The 25,316-nt window shown below is 38.6% G+C and overlaps 2 protein-coding genes across 4 annotated transcripts; both read left to right on the top strand.

Moving 5' to 3' along the window:
* LOC131780844 (uncharacterized) lies at positions 1–24,876 on the top strand. 3 transcript variants are annotated; one of them, XM_066173805.1, is made up of 3 exons: positions 1–139; positions 9,026–9,135; positions 18,859–24,876. In XM_066173805.1, exon 3 carries the CDS (start codon positions 18,896–18,898, stop codon positions 22,532–22,534), a length of 3,639 nt encoding a protein of 1,212 aa, XP_066029902.1. In that variant the 5' UTR covers positions 1–139; positions 9,026–9,135; positions 18,859–18,895; the 3' UTR covers positions 22,535–24,876. The 3 variants fall into 3 exon arrangements, with proteins under 3 accessions (XP_066029902.1, XP_066029900.1, XP_066029901.1); XM_066173803.1 differs by having other exon boundaries at positions 18,854–24,876; XM_066173804.1 differs by having other exon boundaries at positions 6–139; positions 9,029–9,135; positions 18,854–24,876.
* LOC136283640 (uncharacterized) lies at positions 11,881–13,021 on the top strand. Its single transcript, XM_066172821.1, has 4 exons — positions 11,881–12,003; positions 12,120–12,244; positions 12,592–12,670; positions 12,759–13,021. Coding segments are annotated over exons 1-4 (306 nt in total). The 5' UTR covers positions 11,881–11,902; the 3' UTR covers positions 12,760–13,021.
* Positions 24,877–25,316: the final 440 nt, after the last annotated feature.

Genomic DNA, 25,316 nt, shown 5'->3' with positions numbered 1-25,316 from the left:
GCATTCACAACGCACTTTGATTGGAAGAAGTAAAACTGCATTATATTGGTTATTTAGTGTAGGATGGTTGCTGGGGAAGCAGAGCGGAAGTGATAGCGTTTAATACGACGGTAGCATCGATGAAACTGTTAGTTAAAAGGTAAGGAAACTGATTATACAATTTCTTTCCATTTTGAACTTCATACTTTTGAGTAGAATTTATTCGAGACTGCGACACTGAGTAGTTTTTTGCCATTGGAATGAGTAGTGAGCAGGTTTGCCAAACACTGGCTCAAACCGAAATTGGTAAATTACTAAAATGACCGTCAAAATTTCGCAGAATTTCTCATAGTACATTCTCATTGTATCCTGGTAGGCTTCAGTATCTTCAATTCGCAACTTCCCGACTAAAATCTCACGTGCCATCAAATATTTAGACCTTTAGTCTTTTATATTTTTATATTTTATAATGTAGTATGGGGTTGAGCGGAAATTTTACCTATGGCTGTTCAAGTATGTGCTGCAGACGACATCTTATAGGTAAAATCGCTACTTTTCTTGCCAAAATGTTTATATTCACAGATAAATCAGCGCTTAAAGACTGTGATAACTGATTCTGCTGAAATTCGATTCACTGATCGAGATTAGTAGCACGCTTGTCACGCGCAAATTGAAAAATCATGGATCTGCTCGAATCTTTTAAGAATTTCTCGGCGTACAATCATCAGATCTGCTTGAGATGTTCCATAATTGGTTCCTTTTTAAGCAAAGTGGCAACCAAAATCCTGAAAATTGGTGCTAAATCTTTCTTAAAATCAACGAAAGCGTTCGCCATATGATGCGTCACGCTTTAAAGCTTGGGAATGATTTTCATAATTCCTGACTTATAGAACAATTTAATCTCAAAATGTAATGCTCACAAGTTTATTTTCAATTTCCTTTCGTTTTTTTGTGTTTCTGTTGAAACGTTGTCGAGATTTGAATTTTTTTCTGCGTTCTAAACAGTTGGCAAGCAGTGTGATCTACCGCGCGATAGTTCTGATCATTTTCCTAGTCGTAATGTTTGCGACGAATGCACTGGAGCGTGTCAATGTAGACATAAGTACCAGACTCGATCGAATCCGTTAAAAGCCGACGAAAATATTGGCAATAAAGGTCATTCTAAACATAATGTCGACAGTTTTGAACCTTAGGAAGGTAAGCGATCGAATTTCTAGCAAAAACAAGCGCGACGCTCTTGCCATTTTGACGGCTTCCTTTCCTTCCAAATCATTCCAAAGTCTACTTACTCAATAAGGACTGTTTTAGATTTCCATATTAAAAAGTAAAATATTACATCACCTGAGGAAACGAGCGGGAAACTCACTTAAACACATATCGCATGTTTCAAGCACGCAGTCAAGTGCTGTGTTGTTCGCAAGCACAAGACCGTGTCATTTAATGCAAAGATTATGGATTCTAGAGTTTCTAGGATTCAAATGTGGCAAGGAAAAATAAAAATTTTTTTTTGAAACACGGTATTTATGTATCTTTAACTAAAAAGGGCGTGACCGCATTGCATCACGGGTAACAGAAAACTTGCTTGAAATACGTCCCAATCGACCGAAATGACACAATTTCAAGATAGAAACCAATTTCCTTCACTTTCTGACTTATTTCTAATGAGAATTGATTTTTAAATCAATTTTTCAATTTTACCCCAATGTTACGCTTTTGTACATTAGAACTGTGCTACTGATCAGAATAAATATAATTTGAACTCATTCCCAAGCTGTTGCAATGGATGTTTTTTATTCATAGTGAGGAATAGCCAGATTTGATAAAAGAATTCCTTTGGAAAATGATGAATCATTGATATAATCCTCTTACAAAGTAGCATCAGTATATAACAGTCCAAACAGTGATTGAAATGGACAAGTTTACTTGTTGTTGGTAGCTGTGCAGTATTTTAGTACTATTACATTGTAGCCTATTCTTTAAAACAAGAAACAGCCAACAATAGAAGAACAAAAGGACTACCTCATATTTACTACTGAGGCAGATGTATCAAGCTTATGCGAGCATGTGCAACTTTTTGATGTGCAATTTTTTCTTTATTCGTACTGGTGTGCAATTTTTGGTGCATTTTATTTGTGTTTTTTGGTTAACATATAGGCAAACAGTAATTTTTATGACTGGCAGCCAGTCAATGTTTTCAAACAACTTCTAAATGTGTGGCACTGATATTTTTCTGAGAAATTTGACAAATCAAGAGAGCCTACACAACATAAACTATGTTGAGGAACTGCTAAGTGCTCTCAGGGGATCTATAGATCTCATGTGTAACATTCTGTTTTTGCTCTCTCAGAATGCAGAGGCATGGATGTTGACACTCAGAAACTGCGAGAGGTTGATTATCAGTTGCAGTTCTTAAACAACAAAAATGACTAACAGTTGCCAAATTTTCTAAAAATTTTTAGAAATAGGAAGAACCTGTGCAACCCAAAATACTATTTATTGATGTGGTACTTCTAAGCGATCTCAAGGAGATTTATAAATCTCATGTCTAATACATGATTTATGGTGGCTCATAATACTTCAAAATTGGGTGAGGTCGACCACTAGTCACAGTTCTCAAATAATGACTGGCACACAGTTTTGTAAGTCTTGTTACAGTTTCCTGTAAGGCAATTTAACCACAAGCAGGTCTGATGTGGTCAGTTTGATATCATGGCTGTTGCCAGAAAAAATGCAAAAAATGTTGTTGGTGTTACAGTTGCCATTGTTACAGTTCTTATTAAATTTCTGATCACTTGACGTTTAATACAGCTGGTCCATTTAGATTGCGTACACAACGCTTGTTCTGGGGAATAATACAGCCAGTATATTTAAACCAGACGTGTTTGGCAGTTTGAATAAATGATACAAAAGAGCAGCAATATAATACATTTAAACATTGAGATTTAATTTGGTAAGGGAAAAATAACTTTGGGCAAGAATTTTGGATCAAATTAGAGAATGCTATAGTTTCCTACATGTGCAATGTGTCATATATTGCTGTAAGCTTACATGAGGAACCAGCGAATCTTTACAGGGAAAAGGGAAGCATTGTCTTGTGACTGGCCATTTGTTTACTTTTCTGGTGGTTTTATTTCTCTTCTGTTTGGTGACTATGCAAATATTCATATGAAAATCAGTGTGTGTAGACCCCTGACCACTGAAAATATATAAAGTTGAAGGAACAGTTTTGGTCTCTGTTCTGTTTTTGTCAACAAAATGAACACATATTGGTTTAAAAGGTGGAGAGTATGGATCGCATGCAATTGTTTCTTGAATATTGCATGTGTTAATCATTCAATAATGACATCTTGTGCATGAAGTGAGAAGACTATATGAAGGTTTGGAATTCTATTAAGAATGATTGTGGCCGCTGTGTTAAAAATGAAATACATCAAGAAACAGGCAAGGAATGTTCCACAATTGTGCAAATGATCGCAAAGTATGATCACAGAAAAGCTATTGTGAGAAACTCAGTAAGTTGTAAGGTGACATTTTATTATTAAAGATGTTATCATATCTTTAAGTTGCAACTTTTTGAATTAAATTTTAAATGCTAACGTCAGTGTGTGCTGTATCTGTTTACAATAATTGTAATAGCGTAATTATTACGCTATCACACTGTGTGATTTTGTCAACTATTATCAGCTATGATGAATTGTTTGAATGCAAACATCATAGTCAATGATAGCAAATGAAAGTTGAAACTATTGTCAACTACTATTAGCTATAATGACTGTTTGAACTGGGCTTAAGATTTTCCCTTGGATGACCAAATTTTGAAAGTTAGCCTCATGCAAACGGTCATGATAGTTGATGATAGTCACTGATAGTTTAAATTTTCATTCACCATCATTGACTTTCATGATGGCTACTTTAGTCTTTAAACCATTTGTCATTTCGGTTTAAGCCAGTTTTTGACAAAAGTGTTGACCGAAAAACTATTATTCACTATCATCCACTCAGTTAAAACCATCATAAACTATTATGTTGAATTCAAACATGTCCAAACTACATGATGGTAGATGATAGTCAATGATGACACAAAGTATAAACAACTTTTGCTGGTATATTATTAACAAAGGAAAAACAACTGGCCTCAAGTCTGGCTTCCTAAAACAGCTATGAAAGTGTAAACAAGAGGCCCTTAAAAAGAGTATTAAGAAGTTTTATGCAACAGTTTGTAGTAAAGATGGGGAAGATTATGAGCATGATAGCTTTCATGTAATGGTTACTGCTGTCAACGAATACCTAACTGAGAAAGAGTAGGAATGCTCAATTATCCATGATGGAGCTTAAAAGTTTGAAGCAAGTTAATGAGGGAAAAGCTCAACTACTATAGCAAAAAGGCAAAGGAAAGGGGCTCAACTAGTGAGTCATGGCACAATATAAAAACAACTAATGAGGAAAACTTCATACTTTTGCATGTATATTGTTAAAAAGTTATCGTGTGATTTTCCCCATACAGTTTGGAATAAATCAGAATTCATAGAATTTTCCAAGGCTACTAGTCTATGGGCTGGTGGAAAATTTACTTGCACTGGTTTATCACAAATTGCACTTGAAATCATGTGATTACCTATACAAATAGGTGATTTTTATGAGAACTCATAATAACTCGTCTGCATAGGTGGTAGTTTTGTTGGGGAGCACCTGAACAAGGTGCACAAGGAGAATGAAAAACAAACAACTTAAGGTAATTGTCTGCTATGCAGGCTACACACACCATGTGCGGTTTGAACCAACTTTTATTGCTTGTACAATAGTAGGAATGATTATGTAAGCAATTGGTGGTTTTCACTGTCACATGATCAAAATCTTACGTGGTGAAAACCATTATTAGACCATTTCTAGATTCTCATGATTCAGAGATCTGGTGCCAAAGTTAAGGTGCAAGAACAAGGCTAGGTGCAAAGTCGAGTGAGATGAATGTCAGTATAAAGATTTAAGGGCTGTGTTAGTGAAAATACAGTACAATACTGTGAGCAAAGATTTCTCAAAATTCTATGTGGGAGGTTCAAAATCTATTTATGGGGAGGAGGCATTCAGTTAAGTAATAATGGGAAAGGGAAGGAAAAAGCAGAACTGTTTGATATATGCATGAAGCTGTATTAATTAAGTAGATAAAACTGGCTGCTTCTGCCAAAGATCACAAAAAACTGTTGGAGAAGAAATTACAAACAAATGAGAGCAAATTGCCAGACCCTCAAAGTTTGAATGCTTGGACGTACAACTTCCATAACATTCCAGAGTTCTTGTTTGGCATCCACATGCAGTCTTAATTTTAAAAGCTGTTTTAATGTTCATTATTTAACCATTGTTTTTTTTTCTAGCTGACATTTTGAGAGGAATTGCTGTAATTGACAAAAGGAAATGAAACAAAACAAAATGGCACTTCGTATGAAAATCTATCATTCACTAAATGAATTCAAAATCTGCAATTTGCATAATAGAAATACATATTTTGATAATTATACCCTTTCAACAGTTGATCTTATGATGAGAGTAGTATAGTTTTCTGCAAATAAAAAGGAACACTCTAACATGAGTTTTCAGAAAAGCATAATAAAACTGGGAAACTTAAAGATTGAAAAATCATCAGATACCAGTTTTGAACTGATGTACAATGTCATCAAGCTTGCAGAGAAAATGATATTTTCATAAATTGAAATACTCACTGCCAATAACATTGTGGTAATTTTTGCTGCTGTTTTAACCAAATGGTGACCGTTAAGGCCAGAGTAGTACAGATGTCAGCAAAGAAGATTATCAAGACACATATGGAGAAAAATCTGCCATCCTGTTGTGTTTCTTCTGTAGATTTAGACAAACATTACACTCCACTGTTGAGTGATGCTACAAAATATTGCTTCAAACCAAAATTCCAAAATTACATTCATCAATTTCCATGACATCATGCTTTTTGGCATACTTTTATCACAAGGAAAGCAAGATCTCCCAATCACAGAAGAAAATGTACATGTAACTGAATTTTTTCTTGATTTGCCACCTCTCACTACAGTGTAACATAACTTTCAATAACAAAACAACATCTAAGAAACACACCATTGAGAAACAAAGGTTTGTTTATTTTTTGTAATTTGTTCTAGTGGAACACCTGTTTTCAACATTACTTAAGGGTAGTCATGGCACTTGAATCAGCTGTATTTCTTTTTGCTAAATGTTAGTTGAAAAAGGTTCCAAAACTATTCCCCTTCTGTTATGGAGGGTGCTATATTTAGTCAAACAGCAGTAGTTAAAGAATGGTACTATTGTAACCAACTCTATGATACCTGTGTTTTATTCCAGTTTGTTTCTTTCAATTAATTTGACAAAATTAGTTTTTAGTGAAACACCTGATCTCCTAAAAGAAGTTACAGCCAAGGACTTAATATCTTTTGGAACTCTGTATGCAACCTCCATTTCTGTGTGTATTCTCTTTTGTTGCAAGAGTGTTCTTTAAAAAATGGTCTTACCGTAATCTCCGGTCGATTACCCGCACGGCCGATTACCCGCACCGGCCGATTATTGCATACGGCGAAAAAAAAAGTCAACGGATTACCCGCACCGGTGGATAACCCGCACGTTGTTATTCAACTTTTTCGGTGGCGAAAACGTGACATTAAGGCGATACATTTCAGTCTTTCGATTCAGACATGTGCACAATTCTGTGTCAATATTAGCTTATACTTTATTGATTGATTATTGCTGCTGCTCTATTACCGATTTCATCGGCAAGAGTTATTACTCTAAGCTTATAATCAAACGTAAAACTGTGACGTGGGCGTTTCACAGCAGGCATTTTAACTTAATTGGTGACTCGTGGATACACTTATCGCGAATGATCGAGGTTTATAATTCTTATTCAGTCAGTTACCTTTTTATAGCATGTAGGAGCGTAATGAGCAATATCCATTGTACATTTGTCGTTAAAATACTTTTTCAGCGCGAAATTAGTTAAGTTTCGCACCTATTATTTTCAACATTCTGGTGATGCATTTGGGATTTAAAATTACTGTCGGCAATTTCTCAAAAAAATCGATATCTCCTGTTCTACTGGGCCTAACAAGTCCCTTAAAACGGGAAAATTCTCTTTAGCTCAAGCTAGTGAAAACTGGAAATTTGTTACTGATGCGCCGGATATCCTTGGATTATTTTTGTCACCATCAAGGTTTTGTTTTCACGCGTGCCGATAAAAATTTGTTTGTCACGCAACTAATTATGCGTGAAATAAACTCGAGTTGGCATCATGTTTTCGTGCCGCTTTGTGGCACTTTTGATACAATAAAATTCATTTGAGAGGTGGAAACGTAGGTAGGTGAGAAATTTTTTCAATTCAACTTCCAGAAGAATTTAAAATTGTCACATAACCCGCACCTCCCTATTACCCGCAGTGGCGCGGATTTAATGCAAAATCAACAGATTACCCGCGGGTAATCGACCGGAAATTACGGTAATAGTATCATAGTTCTTTCTGTTCTCTACTTGGTAATATAGTGTCAATATGGGTGACTTAATCAGTCAGTGAATAGTGCCCAGTTGCAGTAGGAAGTAAACCAAGACAATCAACAATATTATCAATTCCTGTTCTGTCCTGTTGACCATTACAATTTGCCAGATACAACTTGATACAAGTACCCATCACATACCTACATGTATTTGTGGCAGTTTCATCAAATGACCACAGAGGATTTCCAAAACACCTTTAAAAGGTTCTGGGGCTGGAGATTCTTTAAGAATATTCTTCATTAATGTAAAAACCCAGCACAATTTTCTTTAGTACCGATCAGAGTAGAAGTTTTCTGATCTGTTCATCAGTTGATTGTGACAAGGGGCTAGGAAATGCGCTGTATATGTGTGTATTTCATCATGAAACAAGGTTAATCTTAAAATGTACTTTTGATTACACTGTTATGGTTGTGTGAAATTGTAATAACTACTATGTGCTGTAAAGGCTGTGAAGTTCATGTTGTAAATCTTCACTTGATATGTTCATGATATTTGAGGCTCTTTTTTTTCATTTGGAAGGGTAAACAATAATCATTTATTTGAAGCAACTAAAGTGCAAGTTTAATTGGAAGAAAATTTTCCACCCATTTGTAGGAGAAATGGTGTTTGCCTAATATCTATTTTCAGTGGTGCAATGGTTAGGTACTGAATGTTTATAAATATGTTCAAGTTAGAGAGTTTGTTCTATGAGCTGATGATTGTATGACAGGAGCAGATTATTCTTGATTGGAATGGAAAGGTTTTTTTTTGTGATTGCTTGTTATGAATTGCTGTTAATCACTAATTTGCTTTCCTAATTTTGGAGGGTTTATCTAGGTCAATCGCTTGATTAAAAATGGCTACCACTTTGAAATATTTAGGTGCCAACTGGCTACTGGAACAAAAAGTTCATTTGACACCCTCTGATGCTTTATTGCAAAGTAAACTCCACTATGCAGCTTGGTGCATCTTGGGCCCTGTAAGGAGTTTGCCCTTTTCTTTACTTATAGGGGGAACAGTAGCATTTTGAACTTAGAAACATTGTTTTGTAGGGAAGCAACTTTTTAAGCCTGATTCAAACTTTGTGGCACCAATTTATTTTGTGGTGATTAAAGAGCCTCCATCCTTAAATTTGGCACTTTTTGCGGTAGCAACACTAAGGCTTGAAATAATTTCCTTGCTGCCTCTGGTGACGTGCGGTCAAACATATTTTCTCAGATACAATCTATTTTTGGCCAGTCAACTATCCATTAAGTTATACCTCAGTAAATCAACCCCCCCCCCTCTTACTTATATTTACATGCAGGCCTTTTCCCCTCTACGGGGGAAAAAGGATGTAGCTGTTTTAAATCCTGAACTTCACTCAGAATAAAATTATTCTTTTCATGTCTTCATAAAAACTGATCAAAATGTTGGGCCATCTAAGGAGTGGATCAGACAAAACCTATATTTGACTGGACATTGACTGTTGGCCAGCAACTATTTCAGCCCTTAGCACTAATCACTGTATCTGTTTCCGTAGCAGTGCACTTGTCAAATAGAGTTTTCGGCCAGAGTCAATCAAGCAGAAATTAGCCTGCACAACAAGGGAGTCTGGACAAGCATGGGGCAAGCCCAAGGAGAGTGTTGATGGTGAGTCACTCGTGAACAGGGAGCATTTCATTTCTTGTAGTCCTCTCCTTTCTCCATTCTAACTTCTTCCATGACTTAGAAAAGGATTGAACTAATAGATAAAATAAATTATGTCCATTCTGTGAGTCAGGCAGAAAGAAATAGGACTTTCAAATGTCAAAGTACTACCAATGAAGACAAAATACAAGGTTCTAAGCAAATCTGGAAGTTGTCCTCTTTTTGGAATGTGGCAAAGTTAGATCAGTTGGTAGAATGATGAAGGTGATAAAGTGGAAAGGAATAGCGTATAATTTGCTGAAGGAAAAGTGACTTTTATTGATTATGTAGAGAAAGTTATTATTATGGAATATTTGAAGAAATGAGAAAATTATTGTATTATATGATTAGACCTAAGCAAATGTATTGATTTTTCTAGCTTGCTTAAGCAATGTTATTTGGTCATTGGTGTCAGGGAATATAAATCTGTGTTGATCTCTCTGCAACAGGTCAAATATATGTTCAGTTTATTTCCAATTTCCCAACACAAATGCACCAAAAAAAACAAAAACAAAAACAAAACACGAAAACAAGAACAAAAAAACAAACGGAAAAAGGCTATGCTTTACTTAAGGTGATTCCTTAGTATTGTACTGTGCATCCTGTACTGCGCCAAAAAAGCACGTAATCAGGCGATTAAGCGCGCGTGCATTCCGAGACTCGGTATTGTTTTTCAATAAATAGACAGATGAAGAGGTACGATGGTCTTTTGCTCGTGAACGAGCACACCAACCTATAATCTTGAAATTTACTTTTGATTACGCTCGTGAACGAGCACACTAACCTATATTTCTTATCGCATAATTTTGGTGTACAAATTGTCCCCTTTAAATTGGACAATTAAAAAAAGATTAATCGAAGGGGAAAAAAATATAGGGCTAAAAGCTTCCACAAAGCCCGTCATTCGATGATGCAAATTATGACATTGAAAGCACGACTCAAGGAACAAATTGTGTCGATGTCGTTTTAAAATTGCGTTATTTTTCAGAAATTATTTATCAAATAGTTCCATACGCTCAAGGCTTTCTACCTGTCAAGTTTTTTCTAATGTTACTTTGAACACCTTTGCCTCCAACTACCTCAAAATGTACCGTGAACCGATAAAATGACGCGTATGATAAGTGTCAGAACAGACATAACTGGGGTAAGTCTGGCTCGTCATATCTCCAAAACGAGAGCAGTGACCTATTTTTTAAATTTTAAATTTTTTCGAAACAAACACTGGTAAGGAACATTAAAGCAAAGTTTTAAAAAATTGTACGATAACTTTTTTTCTCAGAGGAATTACCTTAAGAGCGATAGTCCGTAAATGTCGGACCAGGTCAAACAGGTGGGTTCACCTATTTGGCTCAAATTTTGCATGTTAGGAGTTCTAATCGCGAAATGGATATTTTAAGATTGAAATTTATTTTGCGCGGGAAATTACGGCTCACGACCATTTGGAGCCCGTCTCAGACATGGAAACGAGGCTGACCAAGAGCAACTTTTCAATGCCTGGGCTTCCTTTGCTTTATCATTTTTGTATCTTTTTTTATTATATTATATATAGTATCATATTTATTATAAAACAAGTCTGCAACTTTTCCTCTGTGTTTTGAATAGTAAATTTCGTAGAAAAATGTAAAGGGAGGGGTTTGAAAGTGTCATTTAAATTACTCAGTTTTTGGTGTTTTAAGATACCTGAAAAATACCTTAATTTCAGAGGTTTGTAGCACTGTTGCTATGTCGAGTTAGAACAATTTGTTAGTTTCTAAAACATCTATCAAGGTTCCCGGGCATTTAAGACGCAGTCTCCTTAAAAGCGGTCCGGTGCATTTAGGTCCAAAAAAAAATCGATTTCTTTCAAACTTTGCACATGAATTTGTTTTAGTCTGAAAGTAATCGAAACCACCTTGGTTTTCCGAAATATGTGTTCCGTACAAGAAATGCAGCGTATTGATCGGGAGCTCTCATCAGAGCTCGTAGAATCCCCGATCAATCCTGCTTTCATAAATATCTCTGCACCGTTTATGGGTAAGAAAAACCCATCATTTTCTCTTCAACTCAATGGAGAGGGCCTCTGGCAATGGGAAAGCTTCATAGCCACAACAAAGTTTTCGATAGCCTACAGGCCAGCTTGGTTAAAGTCGGCTACGAATTATCGTCGTCTGCTCGCTCTCGAGTTGGGATGGCCGTCTACAGAAGAGTAGACTACATCGTGAAAAAGGCACGTAGCGTCAAAAACAATACAACTCGCCGAGCAGAGCGATCTCAGTACTGGTGTCAAGTTGCTCTTCACCCAGACGAGATCACCCAAATGCCTGGGGACATTATCCATCAGCTGAAAAGGGAAAATGAAGAGCTGATTAGCGAAAACCAAGAACTACGAAATGAAATGGAAGGTACGAAAATAATAGAACATTGTTAGTAAGTGTGCTGGATTACATGTAAGTTAAACCTAGGTTGACACCAGCTTGAACAGTAGCTTTTGAATTCTGAATGGTCAAATTAGTTTCTGGGCTAATGTTTTTCTGGTATCGACTTTAATTTTAACTCCAGGTGAAAACCGTACGTATGTAGACTTAAAGTTTCATGTTCACCAATCACCAATTTGTACTACACAGAACTAACACACCGCATACAACTTTAGATGACGAATTTGTATTAGTTAACTCTAGTAAAAATATACTTGACTGATTTCTACCCATATGTTACCCTTTGCATAGACAAGGCATCGCAGCTTTACGATGCAATGGCCCAGCTGAGATGTCTACGAGGACAAAATGGCCATCGAGGAAAATATATTGAAAATGTCGGGCATCGACAACAACAAAGACATATCAAGGAAATAAGGTATCTATCTTAAACATTTATCAGACTTGACCAATTTTTGAAAAACGTTTTATTTTGCACTTTTGCGATAATATGAACGAAATTTCTGAAAACCATGTTTTTGTAATTTGTTACAGAGAAAAAGCAGATACTGCAATGTGGTTTTCTGAGACGTATGGGCTGACTCCAAAATCGTTGAGTCTAGAAGACAATACTGGTCAGATGATCAATGTAAACTTTAAAAGTCAAGAATTTAATCAAGGTAACTACTACTGCATAGGTTGTAATGATCACTAAGGCCCAGTTGTCTGAAGGTAACTATAGTTCATCCTAGTTTTGTTTTATCAAAAAACTTCAATATCAAGATTTTTTTTCCTTTATTGCAAAGAGTATTGTCTGTTCAGAGGGGAGTCAGGTTATGTCATCTGAGAAAAACACAAGTATTTTAAAAAGCAACAATAATCTCAAAACAAAGTAGGCTTGTTCCTGGAGCCCTACAGTATGTCTCAGTACAGAAATTAACTCTCACTTTGCAATGTTAGCTAGGCTTTAATACTGTTTAGTGTGTGCAGTTTGATAACTAGGCTTTTTCTGTTTTTTTTCTCACAGGCCAACCTAATAAGCCCTATGACAACCTTGATGAGGAGGAGAAGGAAAAGATCAGGGCCCTCCTATTTATTAATCTGTAGTAAGGAAGATATGAAGCATTGGCAAATGTTCCCAAGTTACATTTCTCATTTTTGTTGAAGTAACTGACATTATTTACTGATTTCTAGGTGCAACATGTCCCTTAAATGTACTCACTTTCAAAGTGCAGAGCTGTTGCGGATAGTTGATAGTACTTGGTCCAAACAGCCAGGATGCCATTCAGAGCCATTCTTTACAATTCCTGTCAGCAATGACTGAAAGTGTCCTCAAGAAGAAGAAAGTTCCTGACCTCATTACCCTGCTTGAGCAGAGAACAGGGAAGAAAATGAATCTCAAATCCAGAAAGCAAGACTTAATAAATGCTTTATTGAGCTCAGACACACAGCCCAGATCTGAGTAACCCTGAGTCACTCACACTCAAAACAAAAACGGCTCCTTTAGGAGCCACCAAATACATGAAAGCGATGACCAATGAATGATGTTAAATAGTTTAAATAAAGTTAAATATTTAGATGGGCTTGAAGACGTACCTTTTTTTCCAGGGTCTTTCCAAACGTTGAGAATGTCCACGTTTCAATCGCCGTCGCCGCCATTTTCTTTCTGATGTAAAATGAGCGCGCGCAGACAATCTTAGCGAACAACCGCTTGGCGGAAGTATTGTTGTTAGTCTTCGTAAGCTCTGAGTCTCTGAGTCCCTTTGTTTTGCGCGTTGAGTGGGAGAGACATGTCATCTCAAGATGAGTTAATAACGGTAAAAAAATTCTTCATTTTCTTAATTTGGACTCTTGGCAACTAGGCCACATTCTTTAGGTCGCCCAATAAATGGATCCCCTTCAGAGATGGTTAGTATCTTTTGGATTTTTCATTTTTCATTTCATTTTATGCTCTTCAAAGAGAAAAAATTGAAGTTTATTGTTCTAGTGGTCATTTCCGGAACTGTCAACTTTAAACAGGGACTTTATGGTGTTGCTGGCACTTCAGTTTGTGGCCTTGCAGCCAGGTGTCCAGGAAATTCTGGAGAACCAAAATACCGGTAAATGACTATTTTGTGTTAAATATTCGTGAAAAACGTATTTCATGCAAAATGAACGATAATACTGGTTGTGGCTATCGTAGGTGCGATTCCGACGATCTCCGCCGCTCTCTCGAGTCTGTAATTGAGCCCAAAGTTGCGGCATGATGTTAGTAATTTTTCACTAAGGTCTAATTTCTTACCAATCTGCCCGCAACATCAGAATAATTTATTTGGAGAAAACAATTGGACTGTTGAGAATTAAAACCGATGTCTTTTTTTCCGTAGGTTCACAGACATAGTGGAAGCCGCGACCAAAATTGTAAAAAATTAAATAAATTTGTTATCTGGAAAAGCTGTCTCGACATATCAATAAGTAATTGTGTAGCTATGGATGAATACCACTGTTGCTCATAAACTTTTATTCCATTTGGTGGCTTCTAAAGAAGCCGTTTTCGTGAAAGCAGCCTTTGGCTCACTGGATGCGTCCGGCGAAATAACTCTTCGTAAACTTGATCTGAAATTTCTCTACCGGGCGGGGAGCTGTTTTGTGGCCTTGTTCATCTACGAAGGAAAGCGACCTGCCAAGAAACATCTTCAAGCTGACTGGAGCGTCAACCCGACATCCGCCGCCTGTTACTGTTAAACACCTCTTCAGATAAGGACCAAGGTTCCTCTTCACTAGCGAGGCACGGAGACCCACGGAGGTCTGATGGCAAACCAGGAAAGAGCGCTCGCACTACATCGTGCCGTATCGTGATAGTTTCGTTGCATGCCAGAGGCGATTTTAAACCCTTCTCAAGTAAAAGAATTAGTCTCTCTCGGCATTCATCGGCGCGAAATGGATCGATAGATCTGTTCTCGAAGGCAGTGATGAGTTCCTCGGGTAAGTGGTCGGCTGGTTCCCACGTATTTTCACTCGGGGAGTAGCTTTGCCATTGGATGAAGTACTCTGCTCTGCCTCCTTGAACTCGTTTTGCTACAATGCGTTCAACTTCGTAAACGCCCATAACAGTAGGTTTTACCTTCGGTCGGTATTTCGAATTAAAGCCACGATGGCGAACATCATTCAATAATAAATGGTTAAGAATATATGAAAGTCATATATTTATATGGGTTCAAATCCCGTACAGGCCTGAATTTTTTTCAGGCCTTATTTTCACTACTGCTTAAGTAGTGCAAATTACTGCGAGGATCACTTTCATTCACTTCTTTATCCGCAGTTCAAATATATGACTTTCATATATTCTTAACCATTTATTCAATCACTTCACGGGTTTATTTAGAACCAACTTCATGACCAGCTCCCAGTTGGCTTGTTAGCTCAGTTGGTAGAGCGCTGCACCGGTATCGCAGAGGTCATGGGTTCAAATCCCGTACAGGCCTGAATTTTTTTCAGGCCTTATTTTCACTACTGCTTAAGTAGTGCAAATTACTGCGAGGATCACTTTCATTCACTTCTTTATCCGCAGTTCAAATATATGACTTTCATATATTCTTAACCATTTATTCAATCACTTCACGGGTTTATTTAGAACCAACTTCATGACCAGCTCCCAGCTGGCTCGTTAGCTCAGTTGGTAGAGCGCTGCACCAGTATCGCAGAGGTCATGGGTTCAAATCCCGTACAGGCCTGAATTTTTTTCAGGCCTTATTTTCACTACTGCTTAAGTAGTGCAAATTACTGCGAGGATCACTTTCATTCACTTCACATCATTCAATAATGTTGCGTAAAAGCCTGGCTGATGTCTCTCACGCTTCGACATGTTGTTGCAAATAAGTTTTAGCCACTGATTGGATTGAATGAAACTGTGCTATTTATATATATGTTTTGATTATTAAAAACGGATCAAACTGTGAATAATTATGTAACTGTTCCCTCGGCCGTCAATCTGTTCGTGGCGGCCGTTTGTTAGTCAGTTTTCTTGTTTATTCTTCTGTTTGGTCGGACTGCGTTAATCGGTGGAGTAAAAGAGCGCGAGTGTGAAGTACAAGTGAGTGATATGCTTTTACTCCCGTCAATACGGATAGATTTCCATGGCCCGTTGGTGGTCGTATTAACGGGGTGCCACCGTAGTCTCTTCTGCAATTGTTGTTGTTGTTGTTTTTTCTTGTCATCGCGTAACTCTTCTTCTTGATGGGTAAACAAGGAAGAAAAGCCCTGTTTAACCATCAAAATTTTTCGGTGGGGTATGACAACGCAAGTGTCAAGTAAAAGCGAGTGACCCACGCATCGCGCTTGCTCTAAAACTGTGATTAGGCCATTTTTTCGCGCTCCTTATTCTCTTTAATACGGGGGCGCGCCAAAACCACATTTAAGACAAAGATTGAATGAAACTAAAGTTTCACTTGACCACAGATTAGCTGGCTTTCTGAGCACCGCTTTTTATAACCTTCAATCAGGCGTTTGTTGCCAGTCCGCAACCACAAGCCTTTCGCACTCGAAAACCGCCTGATCGCAACTTACGCTTTTAAACCGCCTATTCTTCATGATACTTTTTTTCCAATCACAACCGACTAGTTCAGGATATGCAAATTATTATGCTGCCCGCTGATTAAATGGGCACTGCAAGTATATGTCGCGAAAGACAATAGCATTCTGGGCGATGCGAAAAATTAATTTCTCCCGAGCTAAAATTGCTTCTAATCAGCACTCAAAGGCCCATATTTGACAGCGCCGATCATCAAAAAAGGCAAAAATTCCTGTTATCGTCTTTTCACAAAACTATTGAGGGATGTTTTTGCATCGCATATCTAGATCGATCCTTTATGAAAAAACAACACACGTAAGTTTTTCTTTTTAAACGGTTTTTGTTTTCTTCGTGAAATGTTTCATTTCTGACAATTTTGTAGCAACTTGAGGTTTGTATCATGAAATAGGATGTGGTTTGTCATCGTGGTAAACAGGATGGCGTGTTCTTCAGGATTCCCTGTGGGTGCTCTCCTGTCGACTGCTAGGAGGTTACAAAGAAACTTTGTTTATCTGAATAATTAAGATTTAAAGTTGCATATTTACGGTAATAGCAGCAAAGGCAAAGTACGTGTCAAACTGAAAAATTATTTTCAGTGTCAAAAACCGTTAAACGTGATTTGCTCTCATGAAGAATAGATCTAAATAGCGAAGCAAAAAAATTCTTAAACGAGAGTTTTTCGAATTTTTTGAACCGAAATGCACCGGACCGCTTTTAAAAAGACTGCGCCGTTAATGTCCAGGAACCTTATCAAATTCCACTGAGCGGTGTGGGAGCGTATTAAAAACTGTCCAGCTCGGAATTTTCTGCTGAAAATAACCTATGATAAGTAACAAATTGTTCTAACTCGACATATCAACAGTGCTACAAGCCTCTGAGCTCACTCTTTCCCGGGGATCTTAAGACACCTAAAACTTAGAAAAAGTAAATTGAATGGCGCGTTTCAACTCTCCCTTTATGTTTTTTACAAAGTAAACTACTCACTATTTTTATAGTAAAAGTCGATAAAAATATGAGAAAAGAAAAGAAGCCCAGGCGTTGCTCTTGGTCAGCCTTATTTCCATATCCGGGATGGGCTCAAATGGCCGTGAGCCATAATTTCCCGCACAAAGTAAATTTCAATCTTAAGGATACGGTAGACCTTCCAAAGCCTTTTGTCATTTTTTGTTTCTTTTAATGTCGAACTAAGCATTATTATCTTAACTTTAGTTTCCAAGAAAAATTTTGGTAAAATATTGATACGCACACGTGTTATTTACAAAAACGTATTTTCGAACTGAACTCTTTGGCCCGCCGAAGTGTGAATAGCCAATTATGGCATGTCAACATATGTGACTCCCGAAGGGTTTCTTGGGGCAAAGCATCCTGATCCTTGAATTCCAATCGCGTAAAGATCTCCTGATTTCGGTTGTACATGTAGATCTGTCTGTGTTTAAAATTAGAGTGTGAATGGAGAAAGATAAAAGAAAAAAGAGTTCATAGGTGAAAGTAAGAAAAGAAGCCTGGCTGTCAGCACAAGAAGGAAAGAAATTCGACGCGGAAAGGCGTAAGAATCTCACCGAAACGAGTTAAGGCTCTTGGTTTAGGCAATCTTCGTCGCTCGCACTTGAACAACCAACATTAAGTTTTCCCGCGGCGTGCTCAAGCCGCTCTTAAGTTGAAAAAATAAAAATAAAAATAGTTGAAATCAAATTGTCGTTCAGCCGAATTGAACCAAAGGTCTGTCGTCACAGGTAGCTGGTAACTAATTACCCACAAAAATATGGACGCTTCTGTGTTTCTATTGGCGGTCGGCATTTCGTGTTCTTCAGAAGAGTAACATAGCTTGACATGTGCTCACTCAAAGGCGTGAATTGGTGGGAAAACTTTGGAAGCGGAAAAAACCTACTTCATTTTTACGTAAATGTGCATTTTTGAACAAATTATTAGAGTATGTAAACTTTACGGATGCCTTGAAATTTGGTCCGAAGACTATCAATGTACCAACCTAAAACCCATGTGGGGTAATTCCGTTTTTTAGAATGGATCTCCCGCAATGGTCTCCGACGCAATGCGTATCGGTAAAATCTTGATCAGCAAACTTGACAGATAAATTGCAAAGCAACCAATAAAAATATCGAAAAATCCCCACACAGTTTTAAAGACCAACCCCTCAGGATTGAGATTGTGCAGAAGTTTCATTTGGGCGGTCAGATTTGATATGCGATTAATTCGCTCGAACAAACGTAGTTTATTTCGCATCGTCGCGCCCCATTCGGTTTACAATAAGATCAAGCTAAAACGAAATAATTTTTTGCCGAATATTGCATTTCATAAACTTTCCATTGAGTTATAGTTATGGTAGTTATGCTTCAAATAAGGCGGTTTTGTTCTTTTTTTATTTTTGCGAAGGACACCCGCGAAGGTATACCATATCCTTAAAATATTCATTTCGGGATTAGATTTCCTAAGCAAGTTTACATACAAAATTTGAGCCAAATCGGTGGACCCGCCTGTCTGACCTGGTCCGACATTTATGGACTATCGCCCTTATTAAGGTTTGACATTGAGTTGAATGCTCCTTTATCCTCTTCTTCCCCTCTGAGTGCTGGCTTTGTAATTCTGCACTAAGATCTAGCAAACCAATTTGAGGAGTAAAAGGGAAAATTTAACTGCAACGAAAAATGTGTATGGGAGTCTAGGGTATTAAACAAATAAGCGATAAATATTGAAAGTAAACAAATTGTCTGGTTATTTATAGCACAGACGTGTCAAAAAGCAAAGGACTTGACTGAAGTTGACCATGGCGGTAATGTACACTTCAGAGCAGCTAAACTACTACAGAATTTGTCGTGTTGTCACTGATATAATGACCGAAGGTCTGCGGGAAATTTTCAAACAAGAGTGGAACAATCGCTACAAAACAACACAAGGAGAATGGAAAGATTCAAGTAAAAATGGAATAGACTTTTTTAAAATGGAATCTATGGGAAACCGACAAGCACATGAGTGTACTTGGAGTACCTTGGTTAGAGGTGACACGGCTGAATGGGATTCTACGGCTCTATTTCATGCCATCCTCTACTCTAATGCTATCTATAATCTTAACCGAAATGTTCGCCGCCATGTGAATTCTCTGAGAAAATTCCGTAACGAATTTGTCTACTTGTCACAAGGATGCCTCTCGGATGCGAGATTTAATAGCGCTATTGCTAAAGTTGAAAATGCATTTGGAGCACTCGGTCTTGACATGAATAGTATTCGAGAAATAAAACATCAAACCAGTTTTTTCACTGAAGAGTTACAGTGTGTCTGTAAGGAGGTCGATAATTTCAGACTGAAACTGAAAGAGAAAGAGGAGCTATTACAGGCTGTTATGGAAGAACGAGACTCACTTCAAAGTCAACTACTCTGCGATGTCAGTCCATTTTGCATCCTCCCTCCTCTTCCTTCACACGACATTTCATCTCGAGATTGTGAAGTTGCGGAAATAGTGAAAACGCTTAAACGACTTAAGTGTGGAAATGAAAACACCCTAACATGCCTGTACTTGTCAGGAAATCCTGGAAGTGGAAAATCACAGCTGGCCCGTTTAGTTGGCAAGCGGTTCTACGAAGAATTCCAAAAGTCTGGCGATTCTTCATTTGTAATGACATTGAATGCTCGTAGCTCAAAAGAACTTCTAGCATCGTACATCTCTCTCGCTCGAAATTGTAAATGTGCAGAGTATACATTGACGAAGATTATGAGCGCTAAGGATTTGAACACAGACGAGAAGATTTCAAATCTCATGACCTTAATAAGCGCAAAGATTACGCATTATACTTCGTGGCTGTTGGTGGCTGACAATGTCACAATCGGATCTAATGTCCATGTCCATTTGCCAAGTGCAGGGGATGAACAGTGGGCAAGGGGGCAGGTGCTGGTTACAACTCAGGACACTGCATCTATCCCTTTAAGAAGCTCTTCCATCGAACATATCTCCATCACTCAAGGTATGTATCCTGTCGATGCCAGGCTTTTGTTGCAGCAGCTCTCAGGAATCATGGACTGCGAGATGGCGGAAGAAGTAGCGCGGGCGTTAGATTTCCAGCCTCTTGCTTTGGCGGGCGCTGCCATTTATGTCAGAGAATTGCGTAGTGTTACCAAGAGTTTTGACTGGAATGACTACCATGCGAAACTAAAGAGCGGCCTTAGAGCAAGTACTGAGATGATCCTTTCAAAGACCAACCAAAGCTATGGAAGATCCATGACCGAAGCAGTAACAGCTGCCTTAGAAGAAGCTATGGCATCCGACATGATCTTAAATCGCGTGTTAATTTTCCTCTCTGTATGTGCACCACGACCACTGAGTGTAAACGTAATTGTTAGTTACATAATGAACATGGATGATAACTGTGAAGACAAAGACGTAATTACATTGAAGATGAAAAAGAGCTGCTTGCTATTATTTCATGAAGATGAGAACGGTACCTTTGTTAGAGTTCATCAGATTGTGCATGAGGTACTGAAAGGATATGTCAAGAAGTCCCTTCCCACAGACTTCTTAAAATCCGTTCGAAGAGCTCTGCGAGCTTTTTGTCAGGTTCTAGGAGATAGCCCTGTGGGTGACTTACCTGACAATATTGTTCCACACCTTGAGGCTATCATCATGGAGATTTCTTTTCAGGACTTGGACTTCCAAAACATCACGCTGGCCATTCCTCATAGTTTTGTTACAAAATGTGGTAAACTGTGCGAGAGTCAAGGTAGATTGGTGTCAGCAAAAAAGTACTTTCAATTGGCGTTATCACTGACGATCAGTAAGGACGAGATGGAAGAAGCAAAAATCAAGTCGTTGATTGCAAGTGTAGATGTACGTTTGGGTGATTTGAACGAGGCCCTTTCTTATTATGAAAGTGCCCTTGCAATCTTTTCGAAAGTCCTTGGACCACAGCATTTAGAAGTTGCAGCTGCATGTAGTTGCATAGGTTCTGTACTACAAAAGATGAATGAACTGCAAAAGGCCTTGGATTACCTTTTGAGGGCTATAAAAATTCAGCAGAATGCCCTTGGTTCCGAGCATGTCGAAGTGGCAAGAAATTACAACACCTTGGGTACCCTTTTCTGTGCCTTGCACGACTTGACACAAGCTAAAGAATACCACCAACGTGCCTTGGCCATTTACTTAAAAGAAGAGGGACCTGAACATGTTGATGTTGCCACGTCTTACAAGGAATTAGGAAATGTTTTCCGTGCAACTGGTGATTTGCAACAGGCAAAAGAGTACATTGATCGTGCGCTGGTAATTCGTCTGAAAAAGCTTGACCTTGAGCATGTTGAAGTGGCAACCTGCTTCAATGACCTTGGCCTTGTGCACTGTGAGTTAGGTGACCTACAACAAGCTAAGGAACTTTTCGCTCGTGCGGTATCCGTTTTTCACAGAAAGCTTGGTCCTGATCACAATTATTCTGCAACAACGAATAGTAACTTAGGCTTTTTGCACAGCAAGATGGGTGAACTGTATGAAGCCAAAAAGTATTATGAACTTGCGTACGACGGTTTTCTTAAATTAAGAGGACCCGAGCATGTTAGTGTAGCCAATTCTGCGAGAGCACTTGCCAAAGTAAACTGCGACCTGGGAAACCTGCAGGAGGCCAAACGTCTCTATCAAAGCGTCTTAGACATTTACCAGAAGCTTAAAGGCCCTGAACACACCGATTTGGCACAGACTTATCACAATTTGGGTTTTGTTAACAATGAGATGGGGGAATTTGAGCTGGCGAGAGAGTCTTACGAACGAGCTTTAGAGTTGGGACTCAAGAAGCTAGGATGTGGACATGTTGACGTCGCTACTATTTACAGTGGTTTTGGTCTTGTTCTTCATAACATGGGTGACCTGAGAACTGCAAAGATGCATTTTGAGCGCGCCCTTAAAATTTATTTAGAAACACTCGATCCCGAGAATCCAAAAGTTGCATCTTTGTATAATAACATGGGTGTTTTGTTTCGTACCACTGGTGACTTGGAGAAGGCAAAAGATTATCATGTTAAGGCCCTAGCCATCCGTCGTAAAAACTTTGGGAACGACAGTCTGCAAGTGGCAACAACTTTAAACGACATGGCACTTGTGCACTCTGAACAGCGTGACTTTCATCAAGCTAAGGAGTGTTATCAATGCGCTCTGTCCATTTACTTCGCAAAGTCAGGAAGAGATCATTTGCAAGTGGCACATGTTTATAGCAACTTAGGCTCTTTGAACAGCGAGTTAGGTGAGCTTCAGCTAGCAAAAGAATGTTACGAACGTGCTTCTCATTTGTACCTCAAAAAGTTGGGTCCTGAGAATGATTGTGTCGCCAGCTCTTTCAATGATCTTTCCCTTGTGTATCGTCAGATGGGGGATCTTCAACAGGCAAAGAGTTACTGTGATAAAGCTCTAGCCATTCGGCGGAAAAAGAAGTGATGAATCTGCTTATCGCTATGGCAACATATATTTTTTTCCTGGAAAAGCTTTGATGGGGTTTCGAACAACCCGGCCTTTGATGATATAAATCGGACTTGAGACTGGCATCAGGGCATATTAAAGAATTTTCGTGTCGCGAACATTCGCGTAAAAGGATCGTGTCGAGATGCTCCTGTTCGATTACAATTTCTTTCGATGGTTCGTTACAATGCGTTTACTGAATTTAGAGACTTTCGCAGGAAGTAGTTATTGAAACTGGCAATTCATCCTAACTTTTTAGAATGTAATGTATCAGCGGTCAACAAACAAGGTGAAATTTCACTAATTTGTACCCGAACTGTAACTCGCTTAATCCAACAATATTTGAATCCCATATCTCAGTTCTTCCCTCTGATTGGTTGTCTTTGTCTGTCTGGCCCCGGCTTCAGTTGACGCACTTTTAGCTGTTTTCAATCCCTTCAATATGTGACCTAAGTCAGGCAAAAGATTATGATTATCATGCACTGGCCATTCGTCTGAAAAAGCTTGGACCCGAGCATGTTGACGTTGCAAAATCTTACCATAGCAAGGGTATTCTACACGATGAGCTAGGTGACCTGAGTCTAGCAAAAGATTATCATGATCGTACACTGGCCATTAGTCTAAAAAAGCTTGGACCCGAGCGCATTGACGTTGTAAGTTCTTACCATAGCCTAGGTTTCTACACGATGAGCCGAGTGACCCGAGTCTAGAAAAAGATTTTGTGGATCGTGCACTGGCCATTCGTCTGAAAAAGCTTGGACTCGAGCATGCTGACGCTGCAAGTTCTTACGTTAACCTGGGTATTGTATACGACGAGCTGGGTGACCCGAGTCACGCAATAGATTATCATGATCGTGCACTTGCCATTCTTCTGAAAAAGCTTAGACCCAAGCATGTTGGCGTTGCAAGTTCTTAACATAGCCTGGGTATTCTATTCGTGCACTGGCCATTCGTCTAAAAAAGCTTGGACCCGAGCATGTTGACGTTGCAAGTTCTTACCATAGCCTAGGTATTCTACACTATGAGCTGAGTGACCTGAGACTAGCAAAAGATTTAATGGATCGTACACTGGCCATTCGTCTGAAAAAGCTTGGAGCCGAGCATGCTGACGCTGCAAGTTGGAGCTGAGTGACCTGAGTAACGCAATAGATATCATGATCGTGCACTGCCCATTCTTCTGAGAATGCTTGGACCCGAGCATGCTCACGTTGCATATCGTATGGTGTACATTTGGTATAATTGCAATTGCTAAAATAATTTCTGCATCAGAATCTTTATTTTGATCAGCATGTTTTGTTGCGACAATTCCTCTTCTAACAAAGCGTAATGAACGGCTCAAGTTTTTGGTGTATGTTCAAGTGTGAAATGTACAACATTGTCCAGACAAACTGTCGCGCTTCTTCACTTACAGCCGTGGGAAATCTGTACTGTCAAGCTCCCACTTTAATTGGAACGCGGGAGAAGGCTTTACAAACGACATTAGACAGGATTTGGCGGATAATAAATCTTGATTTAAGGTAGTTTGTACGGGCAGAAATGTAAACACGGTAATGCGACGGTGTGCACACAAACTTGCATGTTTCACGCTTGAACAAATACTTAGAAAGCTGAATACTGTCAACAAAAACACTCCCTGTGGCACGCTTCAAATTTCGAAACTTTATACTCGTTTACGTTTCTAAATAGCTTTTAAAACATTTCTTGGTTGCCTTCTTGCCTGATGTGAAATGTTCACCATAACATGACAGCGACTTTTGCTTCAGTTGGAAGATCATTAAGCGTAATATTTTTCTATAAAATTCTAGTTCGGTGAAAAATCGCAGGGAGGTGTGCTAAAAGTTCCGGCTGCCACCGTCAGCTGGCTTTTATTTTGAACCCTGGTTCTACTCTCTATCAGATGAGAATTATCCTTTTTTTTTTGGGTTTTAGAGTTACTTTGAGACACTTCCTGCTATTCTAAATTCCGTTATGGGAGCTGATTAGAGTCACTAAAGCGGACGGCCTTTCTGTTTCTGTGAACTTTCTTAGCAATTCGGCCTTTTTGCCATTCCCACCTTCGTCAGGAGAATTGCAAAAATGAAAAACGTTTTTGCAGAGGTAATTTACAATATGGAAGCTTTTAATTAGTTGAAATATTGGAATTAAAACCTTTCATAATGTAAATAAACTCTTGAATCACTTTTTATTTAGTCACCATACTTCTCAATGCTAAGTGGAAGGTTAGAGTTAAATCCAACACACAATGTAAAAATGTATAATGAAGTGAATTTAAACGGAATCAGATCGACTTGATCACTGCTCATTTTAGATTTATGCGTATTAGGGAGTTCATTCGACTAAGGAATGATAAAAAGTTTTCTTTTCTCTTCCTGTTGGTTTGACTTTTGGTCGCCAATTGGTGACTATTGCCGAAATTTTGGTCGCCAAATATATCTTCCTCTCACCATGGCGACCCAAACGGTTCCAACTTGGAGCGCTGCTGTAGGGCGCTTTCATATCTTACATGCGCTGTAATCATGGTGAGATTGTAGGTGATCCCTCTAGGTGACAATACCAGTACATAACAACATTTCTCATTTCAAGCGTGTCTCGAAGCGGAACAATGAAATATCAATGCGAGTGAAAACACCGATGTGTCACACAAGAAATGGTTACTTACTTAGCGAAGGGTAGGCAGCTTTTCTTGTTCAGCGAGGTCGTTCAGCGATATTCCGGCGATGAAAAAGTTATCTGCTGACTAGCTCCGCTGACTAAACTCATT

The sequence above is a fragment of the Pocillopora verrucosa genome, chromosome 10 (genome assembly GCF_036669915.1).
Source record: "Pocillopora verrucosa isolate sample1 chromosome 10, ASM3666991v2, whole genome shotgun sequence".
Taxonomy (NCBI): domain Eukaryota; kingdom Metazoa; phylum Cnidaria; class Anthozoa; order Scleractinia; family Pocilloporidae; genus Pocillopora; species Pocillopora verrucosa.
Note: the sequence above shows the minus strand (reverse complement) of the source record. Positions and strands in the feature narration are given on the sequence as shown.

What these genes read in the sequence shown, in the direction of transcription:
- LOC136283640 (XM_066172821.1), top strand. Translation starts at nt 11,903, where the DNA reads ATGGCCCAGCTGAGATGTCTACGAGGACAAAATGGCCATCGAGGAAAA. An exon ending in AGACATATCAAGGAAATAAG is followed by an intron (nt 12,004 to 12,119) that starts GTATCTATCTTA and finishes AATTTGTTACAG; the next exon opens with AGAAAAAGCAGATACTGCAA. An exon ending in AAGTCAAGAATTTAATCAAG is followed by an intron (nt 12,245 to 12,591) that starts GTAACTACTACT and finishes TTTTTCTCACAG; the next exon opens with GCCAACCTAATAAGCCCTAT.
- LOC131780844 (XM_066173805.1), top strand. Translation starts at nt 18,896, where the DNA reads ATGGCGGTAATGTACACTTCAGAGCAGCTAAACTACTACAGAATTTGT.